Here is a 19335-nt window from a genome sequence, read left to right as displayed (position 1 = left end):
CCATGACATGCAAGTGAAGTGGATTTAAGTGAAATAGTTAATGAATGGAGAAGCTCAGAGATGAAATTCTCCCCTCTTCCCTGCTCCCTTCTCCCAGCTGCCAAATTGATATTCCTAAAACATGGACCTGGTCTCAGTTACCCTCCTACTCAAAAATCCCCAGTGATTCCCACTAGGATAAAATGCACATTTCTCAGCCGTGAAGAGCCCACCATAATCTACCTCCTAGCCCCTCTGCTGTATTTCCCGAGCTCTGGTTCTGGGGCCAGAGGATGGGGGTTCATATCCCATCTCTGATGTTTACTGCTGGTGTGGCCTTTGTCAGATCTCACCTCTTCTCTGGGCCTTAATTACTTCATGGTCTCTGAGGACCTGTCCACCTCTAGGTCCATGACCTTATTGCATATTTCTCCTCTTTACACCCTCTAAAATCCAGCTATTGCTTGTAGATGACAAGGCCTTTGCCTTGGTTCTTTCCCTTGTCTGGAACAATACCTGTTCCCTTCTCACTTCCACCTCTGAGACCTAAAGCACAACCCATTTGCTGCCTCTTTCATGAAGCCTTCCTTGATCTCCCTCTCTGCCCCTGACCAGTAATTAGTACTTGCCTCGTTCTTGTCATCCTGCTAGAGAAGGTACTGTATCCCCTTAGTAGAATGTAAATCCTTGAAGGTAGGGAGTGCTTAATTTTTGTCTGTTTGGGCCCTGTGCCTAGTAGGGATCCTTGCATAGAGTAGAGGGTTTAATAAATGTGGGCAGAATTGACTTGAAATGAATTGCAACTATAGCAATGTCCTTTTTCAATTATAAAGTCCGTTGACCATAAAGTGGGTCATTGCACAGTGATGCTGAGACATAGCCCCACAGGCCCGCATCAGGGCACCAGAGGGAGAGGGTTATGTGATTCTTAATAAGCAGATATCTTGTTCTTCTCTGATGTGAGATACTGAGTACCCTCAAAAGCTTTTTGTTGTTGCTGTTTTCTGTTCAGCTGAAGGTACTTTACAGCATGGGTGAATGAAGCCATCCCCACTCTGGGGAAGGAAAGCACATGCAGTCTTTCGACTGATTTCACAGGGCAATAACAATGTTTAGCTGGATCAGGCTTTTAATAAAGGGTGTGCAATCATTTTCATCTAGAATTCTGGAGTCACCTGATACGAGGAAAAGATCAAAGGTACATTTGTGCTTTTGTTCATACTTTGTTATTTTGTTTGTTTTTAGAAAAATAAATGGAATGGATAATTTCTTCAGTGTGGGATTCTGAAAGGACCACAGGGTAAAACTCAATAAAGTTGCACTGAGCTTTATGGAGGTTTACACACTTAGGGGTATATTACATGCATAAATCCAGGGCACCTAGATCAGCTGGTACGCTGCTGTCTCCATCAATGTTTCTATTTGCCTCGTTCTGCTTCATTATATGTGATCTTCTTGTGATGGCAAAGGCCCAGCCAAGGAAAAGGGGCAATTCTTTGCAATGAACACAACCATGCTCCTTTTCATCTATGAAAAAGGCTCAAAGCTGGATGAGGTTTGGAATTCCTAATTCTGAGAGATCTCCCTTCAATTCACGGGCTCAACACAAAGTTGGGCTTTTCTCCCTCTTCCTGAGGAGGTAGGGCCTTGGCTGCTCTGAAACACGAACAAATACTGTCTAGACCAGACGGTTTTGGAATATGGATTCTGGGCTGGCTATGTCTACCTATCAGATTGATCAACGAATGCCTAGAGGCCTCTTTCCAGACCAGGCTGCCTCTGACCTGTCATGAGGCTACACTGCCCAGCAGAGGGTGCTCTAAGAGCAGAGATACCATGCCTCAGGCTGCCCTGGCCTCCCAAACTGAATAGCAACCCGCAAACAAGCAGCCTGTTTTTAACCCTCCAGGGCCCACAATACCCAGCTCTAGGTTGCCTGTCTCTGTTGAGGGCAGGATAGGAAGGAGTGGGGCCTAAATTGTAGCAGGCTGAATTTAAATTAGGGATAGGGGAGAAATTCGTAGTTACAAACCACAGGGGTGAGTCCTGGCCAGACTGGAATCTCCCTGGTACCCTGTAGCACAGGTACAGACTTGGGGTGAGCTGGATGACTTCCGAGGTTTTCCTGTTGGGTCTCATTATTGTGATCTGTTTACTGGGCCTCAGCCAGACTACTCATGGTAAGGGAGCTTAAATACTTTGGCCAAATGTAATGAGAAGACAGGACTCATTGTAAAAAGACTCTGATATTGGGAAAGACTGAAGGCAAAAGGGATGGCAGAGGATGAGATGGATAGATAGCGTCATGGAAACAATGAAGATGAACTTGAACAGACTCTGAGAGATAGTGGAGGACAGAAGGACCTGGCACGCTATGATCCATGGGGTCATGAAGAGTTGGACACAACTGAACAACAACAACGTTTCCTCTTCTATAAAATGAAAGGGTTGGACAAAATGATCTTGGAGGATCCCCCAGCCTCTATGTACTGGTGGGGAACCTGCGGCCTCGAAGCCACATGTGGCCCTCTAGGTCCTCAAGTGCGGCCCTTTGACTGAATCCAAACTTCACAGAACAAATACCCTTCCCAAAAGGATTTGTCCTGTAAAACTTGGACTCAATCAAAAGGCCGCACCCAAGGACCTAGAAGGCCACAGGTTCCCCACCTCTGTAACATCTTTTCCAGACTTAGGACTGTATGCTTTGTTTACTGCTTGTTATCTCCCCGCTCTGGGCCACAGTTTTGTCTTTTATGAAGTTATGACCCTGGATCAGTCAATAAGCATCTATTAAGCACCTATTATGTATCAGACACTGGGATAGTTGCTAAGGATATAAATATAAAGAATGCAACAATTCCTACTTTTAAACTTACATTCTAATAAGGGAGGTGACAAATACGTGTATAGGCATTAACAGATTAAATACAAATAAATCCAACGTGGTTGTTGTCCTTTGTTCTTGAAGAGGACCCAAATGGCATCACCATGTTGGGGTCAACGTACAGTGTGTCTGACCGAGTCGGATCAGACCGATATGAGCTGGGAAGGCTCCACCTTGGGTTGGGCCCAACTAGTCCATATGAACCTTTGGAGGGGAAAGGCCTCTAAATTTGAGCATCTCACATTTCTTTTGAGCTCCTGCAATTCTGCTTCGCTCATGGGGCACAACGCCTTCTTTGACGTGGGCATGCCATCCTGGGAGGCCCTGTGCCAGTGTCTCCCATGTCGCGCAATCATTCAAATTCAAAGTGGTCAGTACAAATTAGTACAAGGGAGTCTGGAATGGAGGCACTAGCAACTGGGATAGATTAGTGGACTCGATCAGCAGTTCTCAAGCTTTTTGGTTTTAGGACCTCTTGACACTTAAAAATTATTTAGGTCTCCACCCCTTCCCGCTGTTGTTATTGTTTTGTCATTTTTGACTTGTGTTTGTCTCTTTGTGACTCTGTTTGGGGTTTTCTTGGCAGAGATACTAAGGTGGTTTGCCATTTCCTTCTCCAGCTCATTTTATAGATGAGGAAACTGAGATGCCCAGGGTCACACAGCTTTGGGTTAGATTTAAACTCAGGTCTTCCTGACTCCAGGCCCAGCACTCTACCCACTGCACCACCTAGCTGCTCCATTTGTTAATGTGGGTTACATCTATTTATATTTGCCACATTAGAAAAGAAAACATCTTCACATTACTATAAAAATAGTTTTGACTTTATAACCCCCCTGAAAGAGTCTCAGGGACTTGCCAAGATCCCCATACTACACTTTGAGAACCACTCGACTGTGATCATTAAGGTCTCTTCCACCTGCGTAGCCTATGGTGCAGTGGACAGAGCACCAGACCTGGAGTCAAGACTCATCCTCCTGAGTTCAAATCTGGCCTCAGACACTGATTAGCTGTGTGACCCTGGGTAAGTCACTTCACCCTGTTTGCTTCAGTTTCCTTTTCTGTAAAATGAGCTAGAGAAGGAAATGGTAAACCACTCCAATATATTTTTCAAGAAAATCTCAAATGGAAACATAACTGAAAACTGACTGAACAAAGTTACTGTAACCCTAGTCCCAAAGCCCATTGGTAGGGACTCCTCTATCCTCTGTTTCCTCAGCTTTAAAAGCAAGGGGCTGGACTAGATAGATGATCTCTAATCCTTGGAGTCTATGACAGCTCTTTTATTAGAGTACAGCTGGGTGGTGCAGTGGATAGAGCACAGGACCTGGAGTCAGGAAAACCTGAGTTCAAATGTGGCATCAGAAACCTACTAGCTGTGTGACCCTGGGCAAGTCATTTTACTCTGTTTGCCTCAGTTTCCTCATTTGTAAAATGGGGATAATAATAATAATAATAGCAAGTTTGCACAGTTGTTGTGAAGATCAAATGAGATAATATTTGGCAAGCTCTTTGCAGACTGAAAGCAATGTATATCTATATCTTTTTTATTATTATTATTACTATTGCTGCCATTTGTGATGATGGACAGGAAAAATTTTGGTATTTCACAGGGAGCTCTAGATCATCTGCATGCCAAGTAATTTCAACTGCTCCTATAATAATGATACTTACCCTTCAGCAAGAAACTTATTTGGTCCACCCAATCTCTGGCTTCAGCTGGATTAATAGCTGTAAACTGGAGAAAGAATGAGTGAGTTAATTTATGACCTTCCAAATACTTCACTAAAATTGCCATGACCCCTGGTAGGGAGATATAGGGAAAAGAAGTGTGTAGCTGAGAATCTGTCAGAGCTTTAAACTTGCAAAGCTCAGCATTTCCTGACTGCCCTGGATTTAGATCAAATACCGCGGGTCTCATTTAACAATGAGGAAGATACATTTATGCATATGCACAATACAAGTGTGCCTGCCAGAGAGATTCAGCTTTGCATCCACTCAAACCAGCCCTACAACCAAGTGTTTACACTTTCTACACTCAATAAGCAGTTGTTGAGTAGAGAACTACCAGGTACTACAGGGAGAATTTATAAAGAGGGCAGCATAGTGGAGCGGATAGAGTACTAGGCTTGGGGTCAGGAAACCTGGGTTCAAATGTCTACCAGCTGTGTGACCATGGACAAATCACTCTTGTTGTTCAGTTGTTTTTCGTCACATCCTACTCTCCATGACCCCTTTTGGGGTTTTCTTGATAAAGATACCAGAGTGGTTTACATTTCCTTCTCCAGTTCATTTTACAGAGATGCAACTGAGGCAAACAGAGTAAAGTGACTTGTCCAGGGTCAGCTAGTAAGCGTCTGAGGCCAGATTTGAACCAAGGAAGATGAGTTTTCCTGATTCCAGGCCTGGCACTCTATTCACTGTGCCCCTAATAACCTTTTTGAGCCTCAGTTTCTTGTCTGCAAAATGAAGGTAATTATATCTATAATACCTACCTCTCAAGTTGTGAGGCTTCATTATGATAATGTATGTAGGTACAGTGCTTTGCCAATTGTTAAGCACTGTATAAATGTTATTATTAATTATAATAATAAAAAGAAATGCTCAAAAGACATTCAATCTAATAGCAGATACACATGTGGACAAGCCCATGAAATCAAACGAAATATTACAATAGCAAGTATAGAACGATGTAACAGAATAACTCCAGAGATGTTGGAAGGATACAGAATGGGGAATTGGTCATGGTGGCTTGGGTTTTGTCAGAGACTAAAAGAATTGATGGACACCAAGTGGCGAAAAAAGAAGGAGGAGAATTTCATGAGAGGAGGATAATGTTTGCAAAGGCTCACAGGTGGGAATGAATAAACTGGCAGGGAAAGAATAAGGGGCAGAGGCTAGGCTTGGCTGGAGTAGAAGACTTTTGCTGATAAGGGTGGAGAGGTGACAATGGGGGCAAAGTTGCTGGAAGAACTTTTGAATACTTTGAATAGTAGTTTAATCTAATGTAATAGACAATACGATGACTAATGATGCTTGGAGCATGTCTTCTTTCTCCCTTTGTGCAATTTTGCTCACTTAAATCCAGTTCACGCAAAACTCAAAACATCGTCCTGTGATGTCACTGGACCACTCTGAAATGAAAGATGAAGAGGTGGTGGACTGTGGGTATAGTCTATTACACACTCTGCCAAGGATAATGTGTATCATTGTGTCAGTTTGTTTAACTGTTTTTGTTTGTTTGTTTTTAAATAAGAGAGGATGCTTTGTGCTGATGGCTTTTTGAGAAGTGGTTGTGATCCAAAAAACCAGTACATTGATCACTTTTTTTTTAATGACAGACAATATTAAACCAATGTAAATTCTTGATATGAGGAGTGACTTAAATGACAAGATTATCTGAGGGAAGTAATTCTAGCAACTGTATACAGGACAGACTTCAGTAGGAAAATTATGTTGGTGAAGAGACTACTTGGGAGGCTGTTGCAGAAGCTTTGGGATGAGATGAAGAGTGCTTGGACTACATTAATGAAAAAGAAGGCAAAGTTATAAGCACTATCATGGGCAGTGAGCCTGGAAAATATGGCAGGTCCATAATACTCAACTCTAAAAATTCAACTCTTAATAATTTTCTTATTTTAAATGAATGACTTAAAAATGAACCTCCCTGGACAATAATCATATTCGTTGGCTCATTTGGGACAAGATTCAGATTTAGACATGTTGCATGAAAAGTCTGGTGCTATTTATTTCTTTATTTCTAATAAACTCTGCTGCTGTTTTGTAACATGACAATCTAAAATGAATGGCAAGAAGGACACTGGACTTAGAGTTCAAATGCCAGCTCTCCTCCTTATCACCTTGTGTGACTTTGGGTAAGTCACTTTAACTTCTTAGGGCTTCAAGTCTCCTTGGTCATATAAAAATGTGTGTATGTGTGTGTGTCGGCGGGGGGTAGGGGGTTAGACTAGATGACCTCCATGGTTCCTTCTATCTCCAAGTCCTATGACCTTATTGCTCCATTTTACAGGTAAGGAAACAAGCTCAGAGGAAGAGATACAGTGATGAAGTTAAGATTAAAGTATTTTCATAAAATTTTTCAAAATGATTATAGAATCCATAAGGCAGCTAGCAGGACTTGAGAATCTGGAAGACCTGAGTTCAAATACTGCCTCACGTATTTACTAGCTATGTGATCCTGCACAAGTCACATGGACTCTGTCTTCTTTAGCTTTTTCATCTGTAAAATGGGGATAATAATAGCACCTATCTTTAGGGCTGTTGTGATAATCAAATGAGATAACACATGTAAAGTGCTTTGCAAACCTTAAAATACTACATAAATGCTATGATGATGATGGTACAGTAGAAAGAGTGGTAGATTTGAGATCAGAGGACCTAGTATAAATTTTAATTTTGCTCCTTATTATCTGTGTGACCTTGAGCAAGTCATTTCACTCTTTTTGTGCCTCAGTTTCCTCATCTATAAAATTAGACTTGAAGGCCCTTTAAGTAGAGTCTATTCTGCACCTATAATCCTATAAAGATTTGTCAGATATTGGAAAAGATTATGCAAAATTGGAATGTGAACAAAGGAGGATTTGCCAATTCTAGAATTCAATTCAATGCAATTCAATACATATTCATTAAATGACTACTATACTTTTCCATTCCCTGTATAGGTACTTGAGATACAAAGACAATGGAAGGAGGAAAAAGGCCTGGTCTTTAAGGAGCTTATGTTCTTCAGTAGGGAAACAACATGTATGCAGATAAGTAAATGTAAAATAATTTCAGAGGTAGACAGGAAGCATCTACAATAGTTGGGGAAAAGTCAGAAAGGCTCTCAAGAAGTCGATGCATTTGAGCTGAGAACTTCATAAAGAAGACTTAAAAGCATACATACAATATAATTTATTTTTATACCTATTTATTTACCAACATATATATTTACACATACATATGTGTATATAGTATGTGTATTTATGTATGTATGCATATATGTGTATAGATATATCTATATCTCATATCGAGTTTCAGAAAACCTCAGATCACTAGGGACTCTATGGAGATGTTCCATGTTTTAGAGGAAATGAATGAACATAGATATTTGACTCTTTGTGAAGGACTAGGTAATTTACATATTTTATATACAATATAATTTTATGTGTTATATAATTTTATATAATATATATAATTTATAATTTACATAAATTATATAAGGGCTAAAAGTCTATAGAGAGAGCAAAGGGAAAGGCATTAGTAGATATCTGTTAGTCAAAAGGCTAATGACCATGAGTAGGACTAACTTTAACATGGCATTCCTTTTCTTCACAATAAGCTAAAATATCCCTTTGTTGTACCAATGGAAGATAAAATCACCAGCATGTAAAAAGGAACCTTTTTTTTTTTGGTGAGAGTTTTACACAGAGTCAGGAAGACTGTATTGAATAATAGGAAGGATATGGAAGAATAATCTATTGCCTGCTGTGCAGAAGAATTAGTGGGGGAATTAAATTTTCCCTTATGGGGGGAAAGAGACAGGGAGGGGGGAAGGAAGGAGAGAGAGAGAAAGAGACAGAGAGAGAGAGACAGAGAGAGAGACAGAGAGAGAGAGGAGGAAGGGAGAAAGAGGAGAATGGAGAGAGAGGGAGGGAGAGGAAGGGAAAGGGAGGGAGAAAGAAAGGGAGGAGAGGGAGGGAAGGAAGAGACAGAAAAGGAGAGGGAGATGAAGCAGTGAAACAATTATCTGGAGGATAGAAAGAGGAGACAGGACAGAGTAACAGGAAAGCAGAGGCAAATCTATGGTGAAGTCAGAGACTATGCAAAAGAAATTAGATTCCATGTTGAAACAGACAAGAAACCAGTCTATGATATGAAGATGAGAGGGAGAGGGGTGAGCAGGCAGTGATGAAATGAAGAAGATGGAAAGACAGGTTTGAAACCCTATCCCACAGAGTGTCTGGGATGAGGGTGGAACATAGAGACCTAAGAAAAGGTCATGGCATAGTAGAGGTCAGTCCACTAAGGAGAAGACAGATCTCAGGTCAGATATGAGCAGAGCAGCAGGGATTGTCTCACTTGTGTATGAATTCCCAGCACCTAGCACAGTGCCCAGCAAACAGTAGGCACTCATTCAATACCTGTTGAATGACTGACTAGAAAGTGATGGACAACAGAACAGTAATCACAGCTTCTATGCGAGAAGGATAGTGTGGGAGAGAGGACTCTTCTCCAAGGGGCTCCTCTTACCTCATAGCTGCGTCTGTCCAGTGAGGTCAGCTCAAAGCAGGACTCCCTCTTGGAATCTCGTCGCAGGTGGGGGGCCATCTGTACGCTGTAGTCCTTGATGAAAAGGGTCCCTTTGGGCTGCTTACCTAGAAAAGAGGAAAGCTATGTCCTGAGAGACCTTACTGCTAGGGGAAGACATCTTCCCTGGCATGAAGACCAGCTGTGTTATCCCAGAGGGGCCACAGTAGTCAAAGAAAGGTTATTAGGGAAGAGCACGAAGAGGTGACTGTAAGAGCAAAGCAAAGATCACTCGCTGCCTGGCTGGGGAAATGCAACATGGAAGGTTATTTTGCCAGAAGAGTACAACAGAGAGGAAGAATTTATTAGAATGTTAAGAGATCTATAATAGCAGAGAGAGGAGGGATGATTACAGCCGGGAGAGTGGGGCTGGCAATGTGGGGCTCTTGAAGGCCATTACAGAGCTGAAGCATTATTATGAGGGGCTGCAGAACTCATATCAAGAGCAGGGACAGCAGCAGAGGGTTCTTAATGCCACTGTATTGTTGCCCTCTGAAGCTCTCCCTTCAAGTAGAGGGCTGGGGGGAGTTGATGGTACAGGGAAAATGATGAAAAAATGACCATTCTTTTTAACCCACCTCACAGAGGTCAAACTAGGAAGGAATTCTCTTAGAGAAAAATGATGCCATATTATTTGTACACATAAATTGCCATCCTGGTAGGCAAATCCTAAAGACTCCTGGACATCAAGGGCTTGAGCAGCCTCCTCTACCTTTGAAATCTTGCCAGAGTTTAAGGTCCTTTTCAAGGTCACTGGGTAAATTCTACACAATGCCTAAAAGTTCCCTGAGCAAAACTCGAAGTTGGGGGGTGGGATGAATTAGAATGCTTTGTCCCTTACTAATCCAGACAATCTCTACCCTTCGCTCCTCTCCATCCCCAGTCACTCCACACTTCATGTCAATCCAGGCTTTGGGAGGAGTGTGGAGGAAGAAAGGAAGGTGGGCCTGGGCAGAGAAAGAAGTGCAGAAGAGAAAGGGAGAAGCAAGCTTTCTTCTTTGACAGCCACCGGTTACGGCGTAACACAGACTCCCAAAGGCTATCTAGTGCAAGGAGAAGAACCAAGAAAATAATCTCAAGCACATCTCCAAGTGACCTCCAGTGAGGGGGAAGCCCACCCACTCATGACCTCTTACATAAGATCATTCTGACCTTTTTTTTTGGGGGGGAGATAACTCTAATTGTTGGAAGTTTTTCCTTATGTCGAGCTGAAATAGATTCTGAAACTTCTACTCACTGCTCTGAGCCCTGCCCTCTAGGACTGAGGAGAATAAGTCAAATTCTTCTAATATGAGGAACAGAAAAAAATTTTTTAAAAGAGAAAGATACTTTTTAGGAAGTCTGTGTATGATTGCGCTGTTTCCTGCTTGTAAATTCCTAAAAAGATAAGGGCAGTAGGGTCTAATTTCTTTTGTCAAGGGCAATACAGAACCAGACCCTTTTAATAAATACAGCTAGGTGGCACAGTGGATAGAATGCCGGACCAGAGTCAGGAAGACCTGGATTCAGATCCTGCCTCAGATACTAGCTGTGTGACTCTGGGTAAGTCACTTAACCTCTGTCTGTTTCCTCAACTGTAAAATGTGAATAGTAATAGCATCCACTTCCCAGGGTTGTTGTGAGGATCAAATGAGATCATATTTGTAAAGAGCTTAGCACAGTGAGTTGGCACACAGTAGGAGCTTAATAAATGCTTGTTTCCTTACTTCCTCGACTCTTTTGATAAAGACAATAGAGATGATAGAAGCAGGAGAAATAGTAGAAACAGTTCTTGGCTTCCCCACATCCACAGCTATCCTCACCTGGTTGAGCTCAAAGAAATACACGACCATTCTGTACTTAGAGAACGTCCTGGGTGCAATAAGAAGTAACTGGCGAGAAGGGAGCCATGTAGCAGTGGTTTTTGACACCAGAATCTTTTTTGTTAAAGTATCTCTCCTTGTTCTAAGCGGCCACTAAAATGTTTTGTTGTTTCTTTGGTCACCAGATTTTATTTCACCCTGATGGCAAAATGGTCAATAAAAGCATGGATTTCTTTCTCTCTTTTTTAAAGCCACGAGGATAAAGGATTTCTGAATGAACAGAAGACATACATGGTCATATATCTAGAGATGCCTGGGCTTGTTTGAGACATTAGCCACCTATTTTTATACAAGGGCAATAGCAAAATACTTCCACAATGACACATACATTACATTGGTTGTTCGAAGATTTGAACCAAACAAAATTACCCAGGCTAGGCTGCCTCGCCTGCTCGGGAATCTGAGAAGGAATGGTAGTGGGGGGGGAGGGGCTTGTGGAGGGAGGGTGATGGCACAGGGGAAGAGACAGCAGATGGAAAGGAGCTGAAATGGAGTCATGGGTTGGACCTTGGGCAAATTAATTAATCTCTCTGGATCTCCATTTCCTCATTTGTGAAGATAAGGGAGGGAGAGAATTTAGAACTCAACTAAAAAATGTTTAAAAATAAACAATAAATTTTAAAATAATAAAAAAGAAAGCTCATAGGATGATAGATTTCTAGTTGAAAGTGAATTTAGAGGTCGTTGAATTCAATCTCTTCATGTTATAAGTAAGGAAACTGAGTCCCAAAGGGGGGAAGTTTTTCTTGCACAAAGTCACACAAAGTAAGTGGCAGAGATAAGATATGAATCTTGGTTATCCAACTCCAAATCCCAATTTATTCAAGTACTTCTTTGCAGTTCAAAGCTCTGAGGGGTATGGAGCTCCTGCTTCAGTTGGTGGGTCATAATCAATGACAGAGAGAGAGAAAGGAAATAAATAAATAGCAAAATAAATAAAGTGAAGGGGATTGGACTGGATGACCTCGGGTCCCTCCCAGCTATGATCATAGCTAAATCTATGATCCTATAATGGGCTGGGTACTTGCATCTCAGCTTTAGGAATGCTACAGTTACCGGTTTCATTCCTCACCCACAGTCAGGAATAAGCATGCTGACTTCACATCATGACAGGGTTCGGGGCTGGAAGGGATACGCTCAGGCCAACCTTTTTACCATGCTTGCACTTGCTATATTAAATGGTATTCATTATATTCTGATGGCAAGTACAATTGGTAACTCATGGTAGTCTCCATTCTCCTAAAAGCAGCATCACAGTGTGATGGAAAGAGGTCTGGATTTGAACTTAGAGACCTGCATTTGACTCCTGGCCCTGCTCCCTATGAAACTTATAAGAAGTCACTTGAACTCCCTGGGCCTCAGTTTTCTTATCTCTACAATCTGCACTAGGTGACCTCTAAGGTCCCGTCCAGTCCCAAATCTATAATCCTAGGAGGCCTGGAGAGTTTGTCTAGCTTGTAGGTGGTAAGAAGAAGAGGTGAGATTTGAACTCAGGTCACCTCGATCCCTATCCAGAGCTTTTCTCACTGTTAAATTATTCAGAGCTGGTAATTATGAGAATGTTCAGTGATATCTACCACAGCCCTGGTGAGGCAACTTTCACTAAGTAGGCAGGCAAATCCTAAGGATTCCGGGCCTCTAGTATGTCTCAGGGGCCTAAGCTCCTATCACTCCTTTCCTTACCTCTGGAAGCCTGTTGGAGGTTCATGTCATTCTAGATAGGTAGCAGAGTAGATGCCTGATTATTCTCTGGGTAGGACTTGGTTCTACCTAGGTGGCACAATAAAGCCTGGAGTCGGGAAGAGCTGAGTTCAAATCTGGCCTCGGACACTTATGAGTTGTGTAACTCTGAGCAGGTCAGTTTGCCTCAGTTTCCTCAACTGTAAAATGGGGATAATAGCACCTCCCTCACAGTGTTGTAATGATTAAATGAGATCATATTTGTAAAGCACTGAGCTAAGTGCTTTACCCAGTAGGAGGTGCTATATAAATACTTAATCCCTTCCCTTCCTCTAGAATTTGAGGCACATGTGTCAGGGGAAATACTAGAATGGGTCTTGCCTGAATAACCCCCAACTATCTGGGCTTTGGGATGAGAAGAGTAGAAAGAAGAAGAGGTAAAAGGAGGGGAAGGGAAGGGAGAAGAGGTGGTGGGCGGAAGAGAAAAAAAGGTTGGGTGCACCCGTTTGAAAGGATAGATTAAATTCAAACACAACAAATATTTATTAGGCATCTACTATGTGAAAGACATTATGTGAGGTCCTTGGGGCAATATTAAAACAAAATAAGACACAATTGTTGCCCTCATGGAGGCTCTAACCTGGTAAGGAGGACGACACATGTATACAAATAACTATGACACAAACAAAATAAAAAACCCAAACCTCCCCAAATCCAAGATAACTGAATAAAAGCACTTACAAACAAAAGACTAGAAGAGTTCCAAAGAAGGGTTATTTCTAACTGGTTGTGAGGAATTGGGGAAGATTTCCTAGAAAAGGGGTCACTGATTTGGGTCTTGAAGATGGGTGTGATTTAAACAAATGGAGATGGGGAGCAGAGAGAAAGGAGGGGGCAGGCATTCCAAGTGTAGGGCCCGGCTTGATCAAAGATATGGAGGTAGGAAAACTTATGATATGCTTAAGGTATGGGGAGTAAAGGGCAGCTAGGTGGCACCATGGATAGAGTGCCAGGACTCAAGTCAGGAAGACTCTTCTTCCTGAGTTCAAATCTGACCTCAGATACTTACTAGCTGTGTGACCCTGGGCAAGTCACTTAACCCTGTTTGCCTCAGTTTTCTCATCTGTAAAATGAACTGAAGAAGGAAACGGCAAACCACTCCAGTATCTTTACCAAGAAAACCCCAAAATGACTCAATAACATAACCAATTGAGTAAAATAATGGGGGCAGGGTGAGAAGGATTATGCAACAGGGGCCTGGCCAACGAGAGTCCTTATAAACATGTACAGAGTGTATTGCTTGGTGGACTCCTGGGCACGTACAAGTCACCTATGACTGTTTCATGTCTGCTGACAGTGGGATAAAGAAAAGGTCTTTTGGTTGGCTGCTGGGTCAGAACTGAGCATGAATACAACAGTCTCCCAAGGGGTAACTCAACCTGTAAGGTCACTTCAAGCTGTATATCCTATGATTACAGGGTGTCCCCAAAGTCTTGGTGCAGTTTTAAGGTATAAAAGCTATTTTAAATAAGTTTTCAAAAAAATTATTTAAGTGGTCCAGTTGACCATTCTTTCTAAGAATGTTCTTCCTTGTCTGCTCTCTCCTCTTCCTGGGCTTTGGGTGCTTATTTCCGGGCATGAGGGTGAGTGTGGGGGTTGTATATTGTTTAAATCCCTTTTGGCCTCTAATTTTCCTTTGTGAGATATGAATTCCAGCGCATCTGTGGTCTGAGGACCAGCCTAGCTTAGTTCGGAGAAGCTCATGGTTAGAAGGCTGGCTGCCAGCTAATGATTGTTTTCAACCACAAATCACAATGACTGGTTCCTAAGGCATAGCTGGAAGAGATTTGAAGGGGCTTCAAGGCAGTACGGAGTAGTGGAAAGACCCCAAGAGCTTAGATTCAAGAGACTAGGCTTCAATCCTATTGCTGGATACTGCGTGACCAGAGATACTTCAAGTCTCTGAGCCTCATTTTCTTTGTGTAGAATGGAGATAATAATACTTGCTCTACCTGCCTTTATAGGGCAGTTGGGAGGAAAGTACTTGGAAAGCCATAACGATGATAATGATAATAGCTAGCATTTCTACAACACCTTAAAATTTCTGAAGTGCTTAAAAATATTGCCTCATTTTATCCTCACAATAACCCTGCAAGGTAAATGGCTATTATTAATCCCCATCTAGAGTTGAGGAAAACCGAGGCAGACAGAGGTTAAGTGACTTGTCCAGGGTCATATAGCTAGTAAATGTCTGAGACCAGACTTCAACGCAAGTCTTCCTGACTCCAGGTCTATCCACTGCCCCACCTAGAATAATGAACAAGACAATCATTAAAAGAGCATCATTTCTAAACAAGTCACTGGAGTTTTCTGCAAAGTACCTAACCTCTCCTCATATCTGCTTCACTGTTTACAAAGCATCGCAGTATCCCTTACCTAAGCACCTACTCCGAATAGGTGTTAGTTAAAGACTGCTATCTTGAGGCCGATGGGCCCCCAGTGTTGGAGGATTTACCAAGAGTTTGGATCCAGGCGTGAGCGGCTGCTGTGCAAAGGGGGAAACACTTACTTTTCTCATTAGAGTAGTAGTAGAAGATTCCTTTACTGACAACACACCATCGCTTCTGCCACTCGGAGCCGAAGAAACCATGATCTAAATGAAGGAGCAGGAGCAGACATAAATTCAGATAACGACAACCACTTGAAGAATCTGTAAAATGTACCAACACACCGTCTGGCGTGTTCCTGTTTTATTTCCCAGGTTAATGGACTGTGAAACCCTCCCCTTTACTCCCACAGGTTATCCCATATTGAGTCACAGAGATGAGGCACCAGGTCTCAGTAGGGTACAGAATCAAGGCTCTCTTCTATCTATCATCCCTGCATCCAGCTTCATTTTAACATTTCTGATTCACCCCTCTGTTTTAAGGCCCTTTTTTACCATCTTTTTTTTTTTTTTTTTGGTGAACAAAAATAATGCCCCAGGCTAAGAGCATGGAGCAAGTCTACCTCTGTGCTAAGCTAATTTACCCATTTAAGTTCATGAGCTGGAGCTCATTAGTACTGTGCTTGAACCAACTGAGTTAAATGGTCCAGACCTGGGCTTGCCTGGAATTGAAATTTGGGCCTTCTTACACCTGATGCAAAAAGGATCCCCCTGGGGACATGCTTCATTACACTTTTGTCAGGGTATTTAGAGATGCCCCTTGTATACAGACTCGTAGATCTGGGGCTAGAAGGGACCTCAGAGATTATGTAGTCCAACCTCTTACTTTACAGACAAGGGAACCGAAGCCCAGAGCAGCTAAGTGACTTACCCAAGGTCACATAGCTAGCAAGCGGCAGGGCCAGGAACTAAACCCATTACAACTCCAATGCAATGCAGAATTATGGCTCCAAATGTGTGCTCTTTTCCCCCACACCATACCGTTTTCAAATATCTCGGGCTGAGTCCCCCTTAGTCTCTACACTAGGCCCAGACTCTCCTCTTGTTCATGTTGCAGCTGATTATTACCTCTGCATTTCTTCTCCAAGAAGCCCTGTTTTATAATATCCTCCAGCTCCTGGGCCCCTTTTGTAATGATGTCTTCCATTTCTATTGAGGAGATGAGACAGAGAAGAGCGAATACAGCAGATTACGAAAAGAAACAAACAAACAGGCAAATACCCAAACTTTCTTTATGTCTTTGGAACACGTTATTTTATTACTAAGTATGCTTTTTTCCCCCCTTAGACTAATAAGAAAGTGAGCTGGAATTCCCTGAGCACACATCAATCAGTGGTGAGGGGAGGAGGAAGCCCTCGGGAAGTTAAGTCCCACACGGATAATCCACATTCAATTAATCAAGAGTTGAATTAATTTTTTCAAAATTGAAGACATTCAATTCAATCCAACAAGCAAGTTATTGATAGGTAAATGTTTAATAACTTACTTGTTGGATAAATTAAATGTCTTCAATTTTTAAAAAAATTCAAGGTACTGACCTTGTCCTCAAGTTGCTTATATTTTACTAGGAAAAAAAAGAAAGAATTGTACTGAGAATGGCCTTCACAGCAAACTTACAGGGAACCACAGGCAAACGTACGTGTGTGTGCATATACGTGCACACACACACAACTAATGAAGCAGAACTGATCCAACTTTTAGGAACCTCCACTTTATAAATTCACTGGATAAAAGTGCTATGCAAGCTAAACTGAGCAATGATTGCCCTAAACACTGGTTTCCTTGCAACATCTCAAAGAAGCTAAAAGAGTCTGAGACTTCTATAATGATGAGAGAAACCTTGGAACCCACACCAGCCTTTAATTGTGCATTAAGCAACACTCTTGGCTTTCAATTAGCCTCATTAGGTACAAATTTATTGAGAAGTTGGTATCTTAATCCATCTGCCTGCACTAGGCTTTTTATTCATTTTATAAAGGGGAGGATAAAGGACAGAGGCTGTAAGGAAGAGGTAGCCAGAAAGAGAATGATGGGGGAGAAAAAAATCAGAATGGTGGATTTCATCATTAGGGAAAAATGGAGGGGGAGAAAGGTAGGGTAGATATATTCAGAGTCCTTTTATTCCCCAAACACCAATCAATTTCTTTTAATTTGCTTTTAAAAATGCTGAACACTTTCCCCCTACACACACATGGAACAAAAATAGAACTATGCACCATGGTAGCACTGTGTGTGTGTGTGAAACCTCCCTGATTCTCTCTTCAATATCTTGGGAATATCAGGTGATCATAATGTGGTCTGAAAAAAGGACTATCTCAAGTAAATGAATCTTAGCCTGGGTCCCTTTACCAGCTGCATTTCAAGCATGAGTCATTTTTGAAAAATGGACATCAGGTAAGCTTCTCTTCCTTCTTAGCATGCCCATAGCACCAGATTCTTCATCTAGTTCAGACACATTGTCAACTTTCTTGTTTGGAGCCCATTTTTGCCTTTGTGTTTTATTGTTAGCAAACTCTGGACTGGCTACAAATCCTCACAAACAGGTCTCAGGGTGAAAACAAGGGACAAACAGCAACAGAAGGAAAGTTCATTTTTCTAGGATTCCTTCCTCTCTTCTAGAATCCTCTGCAAATTTTTGGCCTTTGCTGCACACGACTGTCCAAGAGGGCAGTGGTCAAGGTCTTTATCAGTCAGTTTGGGAGGGGTTCAGGAATCAGAGTGTAAATACTGCTTAAACAGCCCATGCATACTAGCGCAGACACTTGACAGAAGTGTTCCCCTTCCAATTAAGCTCCAAGCAAAAGGGGACTTTTGAAGATATTTAACTGCTGGAGACTAGAATCAAAATTTGGGTCTCTGAGGGAGGAGAGTCAGCTTAGAATTTTCTCCTATTCTTTTTTTCACACAATTTTTTTAAAGACCTTGTTAAACCCAGAGACACAACATCTTGCTGAAGATGCCAAGAGACTGACTCATAAAAGACATGTTAAACGTTTTATTGGAATTCTACCTCCCCCTCTTTTCTTAAATGCAAATCTAAATGCCATTTTATGGAACATCTATAATTATGAAAATGGGAAGATGTTGCCTTGTGTGCTGGGAGAGTCTGTGAGTATGAATATTACATTAATGTGCCCACACCAGCTCACTGATCCTGCTGGCAGGAGCATAAAAAATGCTTGACTGAAACTTTTATTTAGATGTTAAGACTCCAGGCCCCAGCGGGGTGACAGAGACAGTCCCTGTGAGTTGCCATCAGAGAGAGAGCTTGAATTGAATTACCCAGGGGGGAAGGAAGTAGTGATGAGCACGGCTTCGCTTATTTAATTTCATTTACTTTCAGTACATTATCATCGTGAGGCTTTCTTCTCCCCCCCAAGAATGTCACCACCAAGAAAACAAAGAAATAATGTTGCATAAATAGCTGAAATATAAGGGGCTAATTCATAGTCTCTCTGTGTGTATATGTGTGTGTATGTATGTATGTATCCCTGTTAGCATTTCAGAAGGCATAAAGATGTCTAGAGATCAGAGGAGTGAAATGGGAATTAGGAGGTCCCAATGACACCTGCTTTTGCCAGCAGTCAAATTTTGTTTCCTAAGACTGTGGGTAGAATGGGTTGCTGAATTCTCTCTGTCTCTGTCTCTGTGTCTCTGTCTCTGTCTCTGTCTCTCTCTCTCTTTTCTGGTTGACCATGAATGGAGTTTGGCATATACTTAGCCAGAGGTGCTCAATTTCAAGTTAGTAATACATGTGTTTGGAAGATGTTTTCCTTCCTAATGGAAAGGGCGTTTTATGGAATAAGAATTAAACTCATTCTGTTTGCTCCTAGGAGGGAGAGCCAGAAGCAAAGAGGTAAATTTAGTCTTGGTTCTAGGAAAAACTTCCTAACAATTGGAGCTATGCAAAGGAAGAAAAGGCTGCTGCTGGAAATTGTTAGTGGGTTCCACTTCATTGGAGATCTTCAAGAAAAGAAGGCTATTATGACCACATGTTGAGGATGTTGTGGAGGTAAGCCTTTTGTGTGGGGTATGGGCTTGATTCAATAGGTGGCTGCTGAGGTCCCTTCCAACACTGAAATTCTATGCCTCTCCTCCCTTAAATCATGGCTTGATATCCAGGCTCGCACTTTCCTTTCCCCAGTGCCCATCATGGTTCACAGCATGCATTTGCA

The 19335-nt window shown here is 42.0% G+C and overlaps 1 protein-coding gene across 1 annotated transcript in view; it reads right to left on the bottom strand.

Moving 5' to 3' along the window:
- SKAP1 (src kinase associated phosphoprotein 1) overlaps window positions 1-19335 on the bottom strand; it is a 390080-nt gene that overhangs the window by 72706 nt on the left and 298039 nt on the right. Inside the window, exons 5-8 of the mRNA XM_020997310.1 lie at window positions 16229-16309; window positions 15284-15367; window positions 9116-9240; window positions 4538-4601 (exon numbers count right to left, since the gene is read on the bottom strand). Of these exons, the coding sequence (XP_020852969.1) occupies window positions 4538-4601; window positions 9116-9240; window positions 15284-15367; window positions 16229-16309 (354 nt within the window). The remainder of the gene's footprint in view (window positions 1-4537; window positions 4602-9115; window positions 9241-15283; window positions 15368-16228; window positions 16310-19335) is intronic.

Source organism: Phascolarctos cinereus, unplaced genomic scaffold, assembly GCF_003287225.1.
Source record: "Phascolarctos cinereus isolate Bilbo 61053 unplaced genomic scaffold, phaCin_HiC Scaffold_5;HRSCAF=322, whole genome shotgun sequence".
Classification (NCBI taxonomy): domain Eukaryota; kingdom Metazoa; phylum Chordata; class Mammalia; order Diprotodontia; family Phascolarctidae; genus Phascolarctos; species Phascolarctos cinereus.
Note: the sequence above shows the minus strand (reverse complement) of the source record. Positions and strands in the feature narration are given on the sequence as shown.